This window comes from Hypanus sabinus, chromosome 7 (genome assembly GCF_030144855.1).
Source record: "Hypanus sabinus isolate sHypSab1 chromosome 7, sHypSab1.hap1, whole genome shotgun sequence".
Lineage (NCBI taxonomy): Eukaryota > Metazoa > Chordata > Chondrichthyes > Myliobatiformes > Dasyatidae > Hypanus > Hypanus sabinus.
The window spans coordinates 145,101,109-145,120,243 of record NC_082712.1 but is presented as its reverse complement, the minus strand read 5'-3'; the positions used below and the strand labels follow the sequence as shown (position 1 = coordinate 145,120,243).

The window sequence follows — 19,135 nt, the reverse complement described above, 5'->3', positions numbered from 1 at the left end:
ATCCCCAGAGCCAGTGCTGCTCTGGAAACATGAGAGGAGCAATAAATACTCCCCAATGGTCGAGAGGGTTCACCTATTTCATGTGAACCCCCAGTATGCCTACGTGGTCTTACCTGATGGGCGGGAGGACACTATCTCCGTCCGCGACCTGGCACCTGCAGGAGCACCAGACCCCTACCCGGAACACTCCACAGTGACTATGAACCCTTTACCCACCGATGTATATACCCACGAGACACCGCGCACACCAAGCCCTACACAGACTCCTCACGACACTCCCATACCGGGCGCCTCGCACATGCATGAGAGATTACTGATGCCTAACTGGCTGGCACCTCAAGTCAGGCCGGAGCCAGCACAACCACTGTCACCAGTGCAATCACCACCGGTGCTACGGTAGATCGCAACGACAGACTTGACCACCTGATAGACTTGACCTGTAAATATACTTGTAAGAAACTTCGCCCCGTGGGGACTCTCTTTTAAAACAAAGTGGGGGTGAATGTGGTAAACTGTGTATTCCTGGCTGGACGCACCCCTTTGCTGACTGCTCCTGTGGCTCCTCCCACAGACCCCTGTATAAAGGCGATTGGAGGCACTGCTCCTCCCTCGGTCTCCAAGATGTTGGTGTCACTTTTGCTGCTGATAAAAGCCTATCGTTCGCCTCCCGTCTCCAAGAGTTATTGATGGTGCATCACCCAGACAACAGCCTATAAAATTCTAGGAGCATAGACTTTGGTTACCATGACTTCTACAATCTCTGGAAATGTGCTCATATGTTGCATTAATTGCAGCTAAATAAAGCATATATTCCTCAAGGAGGAACATAAGTTAAATATTCTGAAGTATCCTCAATGTATGTGGTTTATGCCTTTCCACCTGTTTCTGCTCTCTTGTCTAAGTAAATTGTTTCTCTGTACACACTCCTCATGCTTTCAGATCTGCTGTGCTGCTGTAGAATTATCATCAGGCCACTCAAATATGAGAGCCACAGACTTTCACTGGTTTGAAACTGAAACATAGTTTTTACATAATCAGTCAGTGTAGGCTGTCAAAACATGCAATCATGAAAAGGAGTAAATGAAAACTTTCTTCAACCAACATTCCCTAATCTAATCAGCAATAAGCCTGCAAGCAGTTGATACTTTCTTTGAATAGCTCCGGTTGGTGGGGCCCTTCCTGTTAGTGAATGCAAGCTCCATTGTATGAATTTAACACATAGCTCTAACTGCATCACTGAGTTTAGTAACAATGATGCTAAATCATGTTTGTACTCAGGTTATTATCTGCTTATCCAACATACTTAAGTATGTCTGGATATTGTACTTTGCTGCATCCTTTTCAAACTGTTTCTGGCAGAAATTACATTACAGATGTTCATGGGTACATAATGTAACAATCTGTCAGAAAGTTGGCACTCGTAATGCCCAAGCAAGAGCACTATACACTGTCAGCTTGTTTGTAAATATATTAATTGACCTTCAGCATAGTGCTCATTCATAGAATTTTTTTTAACTTTGCATTCATATCCTAAAGACCTGAGTATTTGTGAATACACTTTTACTTTAGCATGTGCAAGTAATCATTTCTCTGGCTCCCCAACCCTTCAATGTTGTCAGTACAGTGGATTCCAATTAAATGGGCCATTGTTTAATCGGGCAGCTGTTCTTTGGGACAACTGTTAAAGAACAAAAGCTAATTGAGAAAATAGCCAGGATTCCCTTCCTTTATTTGGGAGACTGTTGTTTAAAGGCATTGTTGCTGAACGGTTTCTAACTAGTGTCAGTCACGTGCACTTGTGTGCTTAAAGCAAAGAGTTTTTAAATAGCATCACTTGTGTGTGTTTGTGTTCAGAAATCAGTGAATATTTTGTCACTGAATATTGCAAGAAATACACAGTAAGACAATTCAGAACTGTTTTGCTCTCTTCAGTTTCAAACATTCAGGCTTGGAGATGCCAGAAACAACCAGAAATGAAAATGTAATGTTTTCACTACTTCAACAAATTTGGAACTATGAAGAATTTGAAGGTATCAACAATCATCTTGAATGTTACAATGAAAATGAAGATTTGGATGATGCAATCATTGAAAGCATTTTATGAAGGCAGTCTTTTATCTGCACTAGGTGTCTGGGCTGACTTTGTTCATTTACAGTCAATCAAAAGAATGTGCCGGTACACTGGATGAATTCCACTGTTGATAACTGTCAGCAAATAATACAGTTTTTTAAAACTATGGTAGTTTTAAGAGTCCTGACGAAGGGTCTCAGCCTGAAACGTTGACAGTGCTTCTCCTTATAGATGCTGCCTGGCCTGCTGTGTTCCACCAGCATTGTGTATGTGTGTAGTTTTAATAGTGTTCTTATTTGTTCTGTGGTTCATTTGCAAGGATAATTTCAAACTTCGAAGTAAATTTGTCGCTCAGTTTGTCTTTTTTTTATACCTTTTTAACTATTTCCATGAAACTTCGGCTAATTGGGGTAGCCACTTAATTGGGTCAGAATGTACTGGTCCTGATGTGTCCCAAGTAACTGGAATCCACTCTATATGGATGCCATTTTCAGCCATGCTTCCAGCAGCTGCTAACCTCCACACCAGTTCTAGTCATAAAGCATCTTACTTTTACAAAAGAACAGATGGATATCACAATTCACTATAATTTTTAAGTTAATAAATAAAATTGACATGTAACTAATATGTTTATACCTGTAAATGAGAAGAAATGACTGCAAAACTCTATACTTGAGAGAGGTTATTGGCCTGGATGATCACCTGAAACTAGAAAAAGTCCAAATTTCTCAAAGTTTATGGACGCAAATATCTATCTTGAGTTGAATCTGAAGGCTCATATTGAATAACTTCTCTGTTTGTATTTATGCTGTCTTTAATTGAATTAAGTATCCAAGAATGTTCAGACTTCTGGGAACACCAAGGTGAATCAGGAAAATTACATTGAGAAGGCTGTTAGTGCATGCTTTTTTATTTAGTTAGATTTACTGTGGAACAGGCCTTTCTTGTCCAATGAGCTGCAACCCCCAGCGACCCACCTATTTAACACCAGCCTATTCACAAGACATTTTACAATATCCAATTAACCTACTAACTAGTATGTCTTTGGACCCATGGGAGGAAACTGGATTGTCTGGAGAACACCAATGCAGTCATGAGGAGAACATACAAACTCCTTATAGAGTGTGATGGAATTGAAGTCCAACACCCCTAGCTGTCATAGCGTTGTGCTTACCACTATGCTACAGTGGCGCCCCCAAGGGGGTCTTCCAGGGTAGTGGATTGAGATTCAGCAATTATTTTGCACCATCAGCTAAAGAAGGATTTCATGCCATTGGTTTGTTCTGAATTGGAAGCAGCTATAATTCCTTTCATTATTCGTTATTTTTAACAGCCTTGTTATGTCTCTGATAGTTTCTGTGACTAAATATATTTAATTGCTTTTCACAGGGCAGGCAAGATGGAGCATCAATTGATTCAGAAGACTTCAATATATATAAAGCTGTAGACAGATTTGGCTTTCTGCAGTAAGTTGTAGTTTTTTCCATTGCATACTGATTATTTGAAGATAATCTTGTGTTTTAGAAATGTCAGATACATTTTATATGTTGATTGTTTCTGTTCCACTATTATTAAAAGAATGACAATGTTTTTATATATTTTCAGTGAATATGAACTACCCACGCCAACTGCAGTGGAGGAGAAGGTAGGATATGTTGTACAGTTGCAGCACAATTAGTTAACTATATTGCTCAAATCTCCATTGATCCATTAATAAAACTGCTCCTTTTGCCACATATGGAAAGACATTTCTGCCCAGTTTTGGTTCCCATTTAGTAGAATTAAATGTGCTAAGCAGTAATAATGGTATATTGTGCACTGCCACAAATTAATTGCTGAAGTACTGTAAACAAAGCTTGGTTGAAAATGATGATTTATTGATCAGTTCTTTGAAATAATAAGTTAACTTTTCCCATGACTTGGATTTTTGCTTTCTGCAACTAGTCACAGGGTAGTGTTACAAGAACCAAGAAGATGTACTCTACCCATTTTATCATAAGCTACAAGAAGCATGTCTATATAAGTTTGCACAATCTCTCCAGAACAAGCAAGGTCATCTATTGACTAATGTTGCATAAAGACAGTCAAGAATGTTGAATGGAATAATGGAGCATGGAGGGGAGATTTCATTTAAGTATAAAATTTGGTAGTAGTTTGTAAATTTTAAAAACCATGCTAGGATCTACTGCGGATATTTCTCTAAATGCATCTTCACTCACAGAATGTTGATGTGTTCTAAGTTTTAAAAAATGTTTTAAAACATTCCTTTTAAATTTCTTCTGATTTCAGTAGTTTTTGTCTGGATCAAGACAGAAAAGGGTTAAACAATTATGACATGTCTTTAATAGTATTAAAATAAATTCTGATGTACTGCTTTAATACATTAAGATATCAGTCACTGCAAACTTTGTTTCTACTATGTTTTTCTTACACGCAATTAGAAAAATAAAATATGTGCTGCAGATTTCTGCAGTTTTCTACTACAGTATTTGTACTGTAGTGGAGTTTTTAATATTCTTTTGCAGCTTAAGAAGTAAGTAGACAATGTGGCTCTTAATATATACAGTTGCATGGTTTTGAAAAAGCTTTTGATGAAGTTAAAAGATATTGAAATTTTATTAAACATAACATTTAATCAATACATAGCAGTTACAAAGCTATGAAAATGTCAAAACATATAGCTGAAGTGTGTGTGTGTGTGTATGTATATATATATATATATTTAAGAGACTTAAAAACAGAAAATCATGAGGAAAAACTCTAGTCAAGTTGAATATATATTGACATGTGATTGCTGGGATATAGCATGATGCTCACATGATGAAAGTAATGTAGAGAGAAGCCACAGGCAGTTAGAAGTAGGAATTATGAGATGTTTATTTTTCAACCTGGTAAGCTGCTTTATGGGAGGTATAAGTTTTGGAAATGGGAAAGAGAAGTCTTGAAAGTAGTTGCAGAGCTAGTTAACATAGTATATGCTTTAGAAGAGTAAACAATAGATGTTCATAGTAACTGATGCATAAATTGGATGTATGAATCTGGAATCTTTTATTAAACTTTTGATACTGTAAGGAAAAAGCACAATTTTGTGAAGGGATAGAATGAACTAAATGGTTTTTGTTAATCATAACAACATTGTCCAGAAAGTTGAACCCAGTATCATTTGGCATTGATTATTGCAATGAATTAAAATACAAAAAAATATATAGCCACTGCCCTGAAAGCTAATTGTAACTAAACTATGCACACATTTGTTTGTATAACACTTTTATTTTTGTCTTACAGCAAAAACATGTGGAAATTGAGAGAATACCCAAATGGGTAAAAATGGTTAAGAAGTGGGACAAATACAGAAACAGTGACAAGGTAAAATTAATAACTTGAAGGTCAGGTGCAATAAATCAGAATTTGCAATTTTATGAGACAGTGAATTCTGAAATCAAAAATGCCAAATTTATCCAAGGTTCACTGACTTATATTGCAATAAAGTAAGCAACAATTCAAATATATCTGGTAATGCACTATCATTATTTAGAGTCCAGATTTCATGCTTTAAAATGCATATACTTACTTAATCTCATATATCATAAGACTCCTGCCTCTGGTCAGTTTCCTTTTCTTTCTCAATCTTTTTATTATTATTATTATTAATATCAACATAATAAGATTGATACATAGATAATGGGATTACAAACATACACATTTTAACTGAACATGAGAGAATACATAAGCAATAGTTACAGTATAAATGAGTCTTCCCAAATCATGGACTATATAAGTAACCAATAAACAAGGCAAACCTAGGTATATCATAATATGTATTTAAAAAAACAGAAAACAGAAAAAGAAAAAAAATTATGCAAAAAAACTAATCTAACAATCTAATAACTAATAAGAAAAAAAAAACAAAAAAGAAAAAAGGGAAAAAGAAAAAATGAAAAAAAGGGCTGTTTATAATATCTAACAAAGATACAAAATCATCAGTGTCGTCAACTCCGATCCTCTCAACATATGTAAAATCAAAACTGGAAAAACAATTAGGCTTGGAACAGGGTCATATTACATCATATGAAAATATTGAATAAATGGTCTCCATATCTTTTCAAATTTAATAGAAGTATCAAATACAACACTTCTAATTTTTTTCTAAATTTAGACATAACATAGTTTGAGAAAACCAATGAAATACGGTAGGAGGATTACTTTCCAATTCAACAAAATAGATCTTCTAGCCATTAATGTAAGAAATGCAATCATTCGACAAGCAGAAGAGGATAAATGAAGTGAGTCCATCATTGGTAAACCAAAAATTGCAGTAATAGGATGAGGTTGTAAATCAATGTTCAATACCATGGAAATAATATCAAAAATGTCTTTCCAATATTTTTTCAAAAGCGGACAGGACCAGAACATATGAGTTAAAGACGCTATCTCTGAATGACATCTGTCACAAATAGGATTTATATAGGAATAAAAATGAGTCAATTTATCCTTGGACATGTGAGCCCTATGCACAACCTTAAACTGTATTAATGAATGTTTAGCACATATAGATAATGTATTCACTAATTGAAGAATTTTATCCCAATTCTCAATAGGGATAGTAAGGTTAAGTTCTCTTTCCCAATCATTTTTAATCTTATAGAAGGGCTCTGAACGTATCTTCATAATTATATTGTAAAGTTTTTATATTAGCCCTTTCTGAGAAGGATTTAGTTCAAACAAATTCTCCAAAATACCTGAAGACACAAGATTTGGAAAGGTAGGAAGTACAGTATTTAAGAAATTCCTAATCTGTAAATATCTAAAAAAAATAAAATCTAGGCAAATTATATTTATTAGATAATTGTTCAAAAGACATAAAACAATTATCCAAAAATAAATCAGAAAAACGTAGTAATCCTTTAGTCTTCCAAGCTGAATAAGCTTGGTCTATAATAGAAGGATAAAAAAAAGCAATTGGATACAATAGGAATATTTAAAACAAACTGAGTCAACCCAAAAAATTTCCGAAATTGAAACCATATGCGTAAAGTATGTTTAACTATCGGATTGTCAATTCGTTTCTGCAATTTAGAAAGAGCAAAGGGAAGAGAATACCCTAAAATAGAACCCAATGAAAATCTTCGTACAGATTTAATTTCCAGGTTCACCCAATGAGGGCTAAAAGATAAATCCCAATCCTTTAACCAACATATCAAATATCGGATATTGACTGCCCAATAATAAAATCTAAAATTAGGCAATGCCAATCCACCTTCCTTCCTTGCCTTCTGTAAATATTTTTTACCTAATCTAGGATTTTTATTCTGCTATATGTACGAGTAAATTTTTGAATCAACATTAGCAAAAAAAGATTTCGGAATAAAAATTGGTACTGCTTGGAATATATATGAAAACTTGGGTAAAATAACCATCTTAATAGCATTAATCCGACCTATCAGAGATAAAGATACTGGTGACCATTTAGTAAACAAACATTTAATCTGATCGATTAGGGGTAAAAAATTAACCTTAAATAAGTCCTTATAGTTTTTGGTGATTTTAATCCCTAAATAAATAAAAGAGTCATTAACTAATTTAAAAGGTAAATTTCCATAAATTGGAACCTGTCTATTTAAAGGAAACAATTCACTCTTATTAAGATTTAATTTATACCCGGAAAAATTACTAAATTGAGCCAACAATGATATAACTGCAGGAATGGATTTCTCAGGATCAGAAATAAATAATAATAAATCATCTGCATATAATGATAGCTTATGTATATCCGTCCCATGATTAATGCCGAAAATGTTCTGTGATTCTCTGATAGCAATTGCCAAAGGTTCTAAAGCAATATCAAATAATAATGGACTAAGAGGACAGCCTTGTCTAGTACCCCGAAATAAACGAAAAAAGGGAGATCTCAGATTGTTAGTAAGCACCGAGGCTACTGGAGTATGATATATCAGTTTAATCCAGGAAATGAATGTCGGACTAAAATTAAACTTCTCAAGCTCAGTAAATAAGTATGGCCATTCAACTCTATCAAATTCTTTCTCCGCATCTAATGAAATGACACATTCTGAAGTGCTATGTGAAAGAGTATAAACAATATTCAATAATCTCCTAACATTGAAAAAAGAATAGCGATTTTTAATAAAACCAGTTTGATCTTCCGAGATAATTTGAGGTAATGCCTTCTCCAGCCTGGATGCCAGTAACTTGGAAAAGATCTTGGAATCTACATTCAATAAAGATATTGGTCTATAGGATGCACAGTCAGTAGGGTCTTTATCTTTCTTCAATATTAAAGAAATGGAAGCTCTATAAAAAGATTGTGGCAGATTACCCAATCTAATTGCTTCTTCAAGAACCCTGCATAACCAAGGAGAAAGCCTAGCGGAAAAACATTTTAAAAATTCTACAGTATACCCATCTGGACCTGGTGCTTTCCCAGAAGTCATAGAGGAAATAGCCCCTTTAATTTCTGCATCCGTAATAGGAGTTTCTAATATTGAAAGATCATCTGATGATAATTTTGGAAAATTCAATTTCCCAAGAAAATCATACATGGTATTATAATCATGAGGGAATTCAGAATGATACAGGGAGATATAAAAATCTTGAAAAGGTTTGTTTATCTCATCATGGTTAACTGTCAGATCCCCATTCTGCTGACGAATCTTAGTAATTTGACATTTAACCGAAGCATTCTTCAATTGACTCGCTAACAGTTTGCCCGATTTATCACTATGTATACAAAAATCAGATCTGGTTTTCATTAATTGATTTTCAATCGAAGATGTAAGTAATAAACTATGTTCCATTTGAAGTTCAACCCTTTGTAAAGCTCCTCACTAGGAGTAGTCGAATATTTCTTGTCAATCTCTTTAATTTTTTCAACCAATAAAAGAGTTTCCTTCTTAATGCGTTTTCTCAGACCAACGGAGTAGGAGATAATCTGTCCACGTATATTTGCTTTAAAAGTGTCCCAAAGTGTTCTGCAAGAAATATCATCCATGGAATTAGTTGAAAAGAAGATATCAATCTGTTCCTTCATAAATTTAATAAAATCTGGATCTTGCAATAAGGTAGAATCAAATCGCCATTGTCTAGCATTAGAAGCTGTATCCATAAATTTAATAGAAAGTTTTAATGGAGCATGGTCAGAGATGGCTATAACATCATAATTACAACCAATTACTGATGGAATAAAACAAGAGTCAATAAAAAAAAAATCAATTCTCGAGTAGGAATGATAAACATGTGAGAAAAATGAAAACTCTTTGTCCTGAGAATGCCGAAATCTCCAAATATCAAAAATTCCATTATCAGTCAAAAAAGAGTTAATATAAGTGGCCGACTTATTAGGTAAAGTCTGAGTAGATATAGATCTGTCCAACAAAGGATTTAAACAACAATTAAAGTCACCACCCATTATTAACATATTCATTTAGATTAGGTAGAGAAGTAAATAAGGACTTAAAAAAATCGGGATAATCCACATTTGGAGCATAAACATTAACCATAGCAACCTTCATGTTAAAAAGTAAGCCAGTAATTAACAAAAATTTACCATTCGGATCCAAAAAAATATCGTGTTGGACAAATGCAATAGAGGAGTCAATGAAAATTGAAACTCCCCTTACTTTAGTATTCGAATTCGAATGGTACTGTTGACCCCTCCAAAACCTAAAAAAAGCGATACTTGTCCTTTCCTCACATGCAAAAATAATATGTGCATTCATTCTTTGGAATACTTTGAAAATCTTTTTCCGTTTAATCGGATGGTTTAAGCCATTAGTATTCCAAGAGACAAAATTAATGGTCTGAGCCATAATTCTGAAATCAACCCTTTGGTATATAAAGGGTTAACCAAATTATGAACTCATGCTCCCAGAAGAGGAACAAAAATAAGGGGCGGACCCGGAAATGACAAAAGCGCGGACATTTTAGTAGTTTAAAATCAGCCCAAATGAAAAAACTAAAAAAAACTGGTGTAAAGAGCATAAGATTTAGAAATAGACACCCCCACCCCCCCACCCAAGAGGAAAAAAAGCCACCCCAGCCAGGAAAAGGCTGGGTAAAAAAGAGGAATGAAACTAAATCTACCCCCATATCAGCAGAAGGCAACTCCGTATATAAAGGATAAAAAAGATCCACCCAAACTCTAAAGAAATAATAATCACTATACTGAAACCAAACTTCTTAATATAATTATTAGTAAAAAAAAACAAAAAGAATATAATCACTAGTAACTTATAAATCGGGTTAAAACCCAAACAAACCAAAAAAATTTTAAACTGTGATAAGAAATGCATTATAGGAAGAAGACAAGAGGAAAAAAAAGCAAAATAAAAAAAAACAAAAATATTTTAGAGAAGAAACCGCCATCTTAGTGAAAAAAATTCACCTTCGAAGGATTAATAATTATGACCAAAAATAAAGTACAAGTGATTAAAGTAAGTAAAATAAAAAGATTAGCACATCAAAAAAAAACTTTAGCTAGAGTATAAAATGTAGAGTAAACCTACACCAATAGCCAGAAACAGAATCTGGTTTTGGAAACAAAAACTATCTTACAACGATCAAAATCACTCATTTATTGAAGACGAGGATCCGCAGCAGTAGGGAGGTTCTTATTCAGAAAGCTTCTCGCTTCAGATGTAGAAAAGAAAACACGCCGAGATACATTGGGAGGCAAGATTCTGAGCGTCGCAGGGTATAAGAGCGCAGGTTTTAGATTTTTCTCATAACATTCGGACATCAGAGGTTTAAAAAGAAGCCTTGCCTTCATTACTTCTGGACTAACATCCTCCACTAATCGAAAATCAAATTCTTGGAATTTGACCATCCCTACACGCCGAGCCACACGAATAAGTTGCTCTTTAACATGCACATAGTGAAATCGGACAATTACAACTGGTGGTTTAGCTGAAGCACTTGGTGATTGACGCATAATTCTGTGAGCGCAATCAAGTAACGGAGGACTGTCTGGGAATACAGAAGGGAACGCATCCTTTAAAAGTTGAGCAAAATACTTCGAGGGGTCCCCTTGTTCAATACCTTCCGGGAGACCAAGTATGTGTAAGTTCTGTCTTCTGGACTGATTTTCAAAGTCGACCCTCTTGGCTTTAAGTGTTTCCAGCTGTTTAATCGTTGAAGATAACTTCTGCTCCAATTTTTCGATTATCAAGTCTCGCTTTCGAGCGTCCTCTTGCAAAGTTGCAATTAGAGCTTGCTGCTGGTTAACTACTGAATCAGTCTTATCCATATAATCCTGTAAAGCCTTTATATCTTGTTTGAAAATTCGTCGTCGTTCTTCAAATTTTTCATTTAAAACCTCCAATAACATTTCATAAGTCAATTCAGTGCGCTTAGGATCAGTCTTTTTCTTCTTCCTGTTCCTGTTAGAATCTTTCGCAGGGTCTTGCCCTTTAGATCTCAGAGCCATTTCTGTATTCATTTCTTCAAAATTCACAATAAACTCTTAAAGGTAAGTCCAAAAAAGTAGCAAGAATCTTTTGGTGTAGGTAAAAGTAAGTTAAATAAGGGTGATCATATGTTAAAAAAAGTAAAGGTTATGGAGCGAATCTGAAACAGAGCTCACTCCATGAGCGTCTCCTGCTGACCCCTCTGGTCAGTTTCTGATCATAACAAAACATAATATTGACTCATGCAAACAAACTATTCTTATTTATTAACCATGTATCTCTCAAAATCAGTTGTAATTGGTATGTCTTTTATAGCCATCACGATTCCTCTTATGTCCACTTATGTTCAACAGACTTGTCACTCCTCCCTAGAAATTATATTGTGAAAAAGTTTATGGCTTGTCTTTTTTATCTCTTCATCTTGAGATAGAAAGGCAATGGACAGGTCACAATGAGCCTTTTTTTCTTGTATACCTCCATCTGACTTTTACTGCTTGAATGTCCTTGTATTGTTTTCGGCTCTGATTGAGATGGAATTACCACAAAGTCTGCTATAATTCTGTGACCTTCACTGAGGAGAGGGTGACTTAAAAACTCTATGATAGGCTTTCTTTTTCTTATTTGCATTACTGAGCCTTCTCGTACAGTTGTAGAACCAAAAACCTAACTGGTCTACCACACTCCTCAGTGCCCTACCATTCACTGTGTAAAACCTACCTTGGTTGATCCTCCCGAAGTGCAACACCTCACACTTGTCTGCATTAAATTCTATTTGCCATTTTTCAGCCCGTTTTTCCAGCTGATCCAGATCCCACTGTAAACTCTGATAGTCTTCCTCGCTGTCTACCACACCCAGAGTTTTGTTGTCTGTAAATTTGCTAGATCATTGATATAGATAACAAACAACAATAGACCCAGCACCTAATCCTGTGACACCCAAAAGCAAATGGTCATAGACCTCCAGACAGAGAGGTCACATTTAGATGGAGACGTAACGTCAAGATTTTTACTCCTCATGTATGTGAAGGATGTAAGGAATAAAGTCAATTCAATTCAATTTACTACCACTCTCTGGCTTCTCCCACAAATCCAAAGTCTTTGCTTTTCAATCTCTCTCCTTTATGCTGATTTGTCACCACTTTTGATTCTGCCCATGGCAGTGGTGTTGTCTGCAAACTTAAACATGGCATTGGAGTAGAGGAGGGGGCTAAGTGCCCAGACTTGTGTTTCATCTGTGCTGATGAAGATTGTGGTAGAGATGAATTTGCAAATCTGAACTGACTAGGGTCTGCAAGTAAGGAAATTGAGGATCCAGTTGCACAATGATGTATTAAGGGCAAGGTCTTGAAGCTTGTTGACTAGTTTGGAGGTGATGATAGTATTGAGTGCTGTGCTGTAGACGACGACAAACATCCTGATGTATCCTTCATTGTCCAGATGTTTCAGGGCTGAGTGAAGAGCCAGTGAAATGGCATCTGCTGTTGATCTGTGATGATGGTAGGCAAATTGGAATGGATCCATGTCAATTCTTAAGCTACTGGGTGATAGTCATTAAGGCAGGTTACCATGTTCTTCTTAGGCACTGGTATAATTGATATCACCTGAAAGCAGCTGGGTATCTCAGACTGCTAAAGCAAGTGGTTAAAGATGCCAGTGAACATTCCAGCCGGTTCATTAGCACAGGTCTTTAGCACTTGGCCAGGTACCCCATCTGAGACAGATGCTTTACATGGCTTCACCCTCCTGGAGCATGCTCTCTCGTCAGCTTCAAAGACTGAAAATCACAAAATCATCAGGGGCTGTGGGAGTTTATGAAGGTTCCTCCACGTTTTGATGGTCAAAAAGAGCATAGAAGTCATTGAGTTCATCTGAGAGCGAAGCTTTGTTGTCACCAAAGTAGCTTGGTTTCATTTTGACCTTGTGATTACTCAGGTGTTTGGCCATGCATTCAAGCCCTTCTACAGTTGTTGAGCATCCTTCATTGCTTCAAGTTTGGCCCAAAATTGCTACTTTGTGTGTGAGATGGCTTTCCAGAGATCATCCCTGGACCTCTTGTATCTTTCTTGTTTGCCAGACATGAATACCGCTGATTTGGTCCTCAGCTAGTTGTGGATTTCATTATTCATCAAGGGCTTCTGGTTGGGGAAGACCAAATAATTTTGTGGGGAGACACTTGACTATGACTGTATTTATAAACTCGGTGACACCATGGTTTATTCATTCATATCCTCTGAGCAGTCCTTGAACACTGCCCTGTCCACCAACTCAAAGCATTCCTGAAGCCACCCCTTTCCTTCCCATGGCCACCTCTTAAGTTACTCCAACATGCCATTTCATTGCACACAAATGCCCCATTCAACAACCAGAGTCAATAGCTGTATATTTTTGGGCTATGTTAACAGGAGGAAATCTGCAGATGCTGGAAATTCAAGCAACACACACAAAATGCTGGTGGAACGCAGCAGGCCAGGCAGCATCTATAGGAAGAAGTACAGTCAATGTTTCGGGCCAAGACTCTTCGTCAGGACTAACTGAAAGAAAAGGTAGTAAGAGATTTGAGAGGGGGAGGGGGAGATCCAAAATGATAGGGAAAAACAGGGGGGTAGGGATGAAGCTAAGAGCTGGAAAGTTGATTGGCAAAAGGGATACACAGCTGGAGAAGGGAAAGGATCATGGGACGGGAGGCCTAGGGAGAAAGAAAGGGGGAGGGGAGCACCAGAAGGAGATGGAGAGCAGGCAAGGAGTGATTGTGAAAGGGGCAGAGAGAGAAAAAAAGAGAGAAAAAAGTGGGGGGGGGTGGAGAGAATAATAAATAAGGGATGAAGTAAGAAGAGGAGGAGAGGCATTAACGGAAGTTCAAGAAATCAATGTTGGAGGCCATTCCCATTCTGATATGTCTATCCATGGCCTCCCCTACTATCAAGATGAAGCCACACTCAGGTTGGAGGAACAACTCTTTATATTCCGTATGGGTAGCCTCCAACCTGATGGCATGAACACTGATTTCTTGAACTTCAGTTAATACTCCTCCTCAACTTCTTACTAAATCCCTTATCTATCTATCTATTTATTATTCTTCCCCCCCCCCACCTTTTTTTCTTTTTTTCTCTTTCTCTGCCCCTCTCACAATCACTCCTTGCCTGCTCTCCATCTGCCTCTGGTGCTTCCCTCCACCCTTCTTTCTCCCTAGGCCTCCCATCCCATGATCCTTTCCCTTCTCCAGCTGTGTATCCCTTTTGCCAATCAACTTTCCAGCTCTTAGCTTCATCCCTCCCCTTCCTGTCTTCTATCATTTTGAATCTCCCCCTCCACCTCCCACTTTCAATCTTACTATTTTTTTCTTTCAGTTAGCCCTGACGATTGGTCTCAGCCCGAAACATCGACTGTACTTCTTCCTATAGATGTTGTCTGGCCTGCTGCGTTCCACCCAGCATTTTGTGTGTGTTGTTTGGGCTTTGTTGCTAGTTTTGGAAGGTCCTTAAACCATATGAGGCTTTGGGCTATTGAAGAATCATTATTAGCGTAGATGTTTAGTCTCAGTTTCCAGCTTTCAACTTGCCATGTATTCTTGGCTGCTTTTTATACATCACTGTGAAATTTCTTTCTATTTCTGTTAATAGAACCAAATTTCAAAGGTGAAGTACATCAAACAGAAGCTGTGTCTTTGCATGTGGATCTTAAATGACTAATGACATATTTCTGGACTGTGTTCTCCTTGAGTCCCAAATATGATAGAGGAAATTTTATTTTTGAATAAGATGCAAAGGTTGATGACCAGGATAAAAACAAATTTCAAACCCATTGAGAACAATAGAAGAAATGAGAAATAGTAACTGAAAATGTTGGAAAAAGTGAGTGGATCAGGTTACATCTGTGAAAAGAGAATGAAAATTATCATTTTAGGTCAAAGATCTTTCATCAGAACTGAGATCATTAGAAAAAAAGTTAGTTTTAATGTGCCGAGAAGTTGAACAATGGAGATGTCCCTTATGGGGCAAGGCCAGAATTACTAAAGGTCTCCTGTTTTATACAGGCCTATTTGGTTGATAGGCTAATAAGAGCACTGAGAGAGAAAATATACAAAGGATCATGTTAAAGCTATGAAATGCATTTTGGGACTTTTGCACAAAATTAAAACCAAAAGGAAGATGCTGAAAGCACTTATCAGATCTGACAATGTGTGTGGGGAGAGAAAAAGATATTACAGTTATTGATATTACAGTTAGATAATCTTACTGAAGAACTGGCCAGTTTTGATATGAGCAGAAAAAGCAAGCTGACTGAATTGTTGTATTTGTTATTGAATCCCCAAAGGACTCAATTACAAATTAAGATGGAAGGTGAGATGCTGTTACATTGTACCTCAGTCGAACATTGCAAGAGACCACACTGAGATAAGTCAGGATGGAGAATTAAAGTGGCAGGCAACTGGAAGTACAAGGTTGTTCTTACAGACTGAATGTAGCTACATCTGCAAAGTGGGCACCCAGTCTGAATTTGTTTTCTCTGGTGCAGAGGAGAACGAATTGTGAGCAATACCCTCATCTGAAGAAGCACAAATGAATTACTGTTTTACATGGAAGGACTATTTTGGTCCTGATGGGAATGGGTGAGATAAAAGAGGAAGTGTTGGTGCCATGTGTTTAGTGGAGGTGGAAGGGTTAACTAGTGAGTCAAGAAGAGATCAGTACCTTCCAAATGCCAAAAAGCAAAGGAACAGTAATTCTGGGAGTTGAATCTTATTGAAGGTGACAGAAATGCCTTCATCCAAGTCATTATATAAAATGTGAAATGTTGAGGTTCAGGGACTGACTTTAATGGTACTGCTTGTTATACCTCACCAACCAGAAAAACACCCACTTTGTTTTCTTTGTTTGAGAAATTAGTCTTGAAACCTATTGATGTTTTTTGCACCCTTTTAACTATTTCCATGGAACTTCAGCTATTTTGCGGGCAGCCACTTAATTGGGCCAAAATGTATTGGTGCCAAAGTGAGTTAATGGAATCCACTCTATTTCTAATCAAAAACATGCAATCAGAACAGAACCACCTAGAAATATTTCATACATCTGGCAGCATTTGTGAAATGAAAACAGAATTAACTTTTGAGTTCTTCAACCTGAAAGATGTCAATTTGAAACATTAACTCTGTTTTGGCACTATAGCTGCTGCCCATCCTCCTGAGTTTTTCATTCATTTCAGATTTCTAGCATGTGCAGCATTCTTTGAAAAATTGAGAACATGATTAGGTTTTCTGTAAAGCTTTGTATTCATGCAAGTTATGCATTCATGGATAAGATTAACTATCCTGTGTTCTATTTCAGATGATCCGTCGAGTTTACAAAGGAATCCCACTGCAGCTCCGTGGTCAGATTTGGTCACTATTGTTAGATTTGGAAAAGTTAAAATCTGAAAATGAAGGGAAATATGAGGTAAATCATCTAAGACAATTACTGAGTTAGAAATGGGCATAATGTTTATCATTTTTCAGTTCTCAACATATGGGGGCTTTGCAATGACAACAATGCCTTTGGCCATTGAGTTTCTTATAACAGATAAATCTCCAGGAGAAATCTCCATTAGACAATTCATGTGAAAAAGCTGACAAGGATTTACTGATGGGTAGACAATAAAAAGGAAGGTGTTTAAATATTTAAAAAGGCATAAACTCAGGCCAGTGGTCTGTTTGTGTTTTAGATAGTTTATATGGGTGCCATGGTAGCATAGCAGTTACCGCAACACTATTACAGCTCAGGACGTCAGAGTTCGGAGTTCAATCCGGGTGTGCTCTGTAAGGAGTCTCCCCACCGAATGCACGAGTTTTCTTTGGGTGCTCCGGTTTCCTCCCACAGTCCAAAGGTGTGCCAGGGTAGGTTAATTTGTCATTGTAAATTGTCCTGCAATTAGGTTAGGGTTAAGTTTGGGTTGTCGGGGTTTCCTGGGTAGGATGGCTGGAAGGGCCTGAAGGGCCTATTCCATGTTATATATTGAAATAGAATATAAAATATTTTATGAAACTTCAACATTGTTATCCATTTCTATTGCAGAAAATGAAAATACAAGCACAGAAGTTTTCATCAGAAATTAAACAAATAGATCTTGATGTAAATCGCACTTTTAGAAACCATATCATGTTTCGGGATCGATATGGTGTGAAGTAAGTGATTTAATTTTTTATTGAATGCAGCTGTGCCTCTTTTATCCATTATTTTCTTTTAGTCTTCCTTCTTGCATGGCTGCTGACTTTACTTCAGCTACCCAGCAAGATTTTACGGGAAGAACCCATATGATAGAATCATTAAATGGAAGTGTCTTAGGTCTTCTCTTCAACTTGTATCTTGGAATTATGTTATAGAATGTTAATGTAAAAGCATTTGAGCATCTGTTACTATTTTAACAGTATTGTTACTACCACCCAGCATGTTTCCAGTTAAGCATTTTCATGTTGTTCATTAGATGTAATTTTTGGAGCATAATTTATCACAGTAAACATGGTACTCTTAAAGATATGCAGCACAGAAGAAAGCCATTCAAACAATTTCTGCCCCCACTAGCTCTTTAAACCAGCAGTCACAGATAGTTTATACAGTTATGTTTAAATCCCTGTCCAACTTGCATCTGAACTATTTCTGAAATCAGATTCCATCGCCTTTTTGGATAATACCACAGACCCTAATGTTTTCCTGATTGAAACTGTATGACTTCAGTTCTTGCTATTTTGCTTGAGGTTATGAATCTGTAACCTTTAATTGTTGAATCATGTTAATGAGAACATCTGTTTTCCCGATCCAATTAAAACATTTCATCAGATTGAAAGTCTTCACTGAATCACCTTTTACTTCCTATGGTGCAAGGACAACAGTCCACCCTGAATCAATGTAACCATTCAGGAATAATATTGTATTTGAGACTGAATCAGTGATTTATAATGTTACAGACTGATTTATTTAATATTTTATATTTATAAATTTGAATGGGCTATTTGTCTTTTAAATCACTTCAACAACATGTTTCTCCAACTTTAATTTCTGAAAATGCATACGAAGGTCTCACTGCATCCTTTAATGGCTGTGGTTAGAAATTGACTGGTTTTGGTAAAAACCCATTAACTTGTTGGTGCATGATATTTATAAAATTGAGTTGTACACAAGGTGACAAGCATTGGAGAAGAGTTGCAGTTGGTGGAAGATTAATAGTATTGGTGGATGACAATTGAGTCACTATTTGGTGGTGAGGATCATGATGGGGTGGGAGGAATAAATAGGCAGATTGATGGTAGGAAGATGGTCATGTTTGGTTGTGAATCAGATTGGGTTGCCAGCAGAATGTTATCACAATGAGTTAACTTTTTAAAAAAAAGACCCATTTATTTGGTCACTTAGCACCAGACTCTATGGTACAAAAATTGCTCACTTCTTCACAAAATTGAGAACAAGATTGCTTCTGACCTCACCTTCAATCTTTGACACTGTATGCGTGCTTTCTGATATAACAGACATTTCATTGTGCATATGTTTCAACATTATCTGTTTGTTGTACAGCAGAATTTTTGCACATTCTTGCTTGCCCTTCATTACAGTAGATTTGTGGCTATGTGTTCATCTGTATTGAATACAGTCTGCAGATGCACAGTGACTTACCACAA

General features: G+C 36.6%; 1 protein-coding gene across 2 annotated transcripts in view; it reads left to right on the top strand.

The window, feature by feature from the left end:
- The window catches only part of LOC132397295 (USP6 N-terminal-like protein), a 181,046-nt gene that overhangs the window by 71,201 nt on the left and 90,710 nt on the right, over positions 1–19,135 (top strand). For both annotated transcript variants that reach the window (XM_059975884.1, XM_059975883.1), the window contains 5 exons: positions 3,461–3,537; positions 3,677–3,716; positions 5,357–5,437; positions 16,815–16,922; positions 17,538–17,647. In XM_059975884.1, the coding sequence (XP_059831867.1) occupies positions 3,461–3,537; positions 3,677–3,716; positions 5,357–5,437; positions 16,815–16,922; positions 17,538–17,647 (416 nt within the window). The remainder of the gene's footprint in view (positions 1–3,460; positions 3,538–3,676; positions 3,717–5,356; positions 5,438–16,814; positions 16,923–17,537; positions 17,648–19,135) is intronic.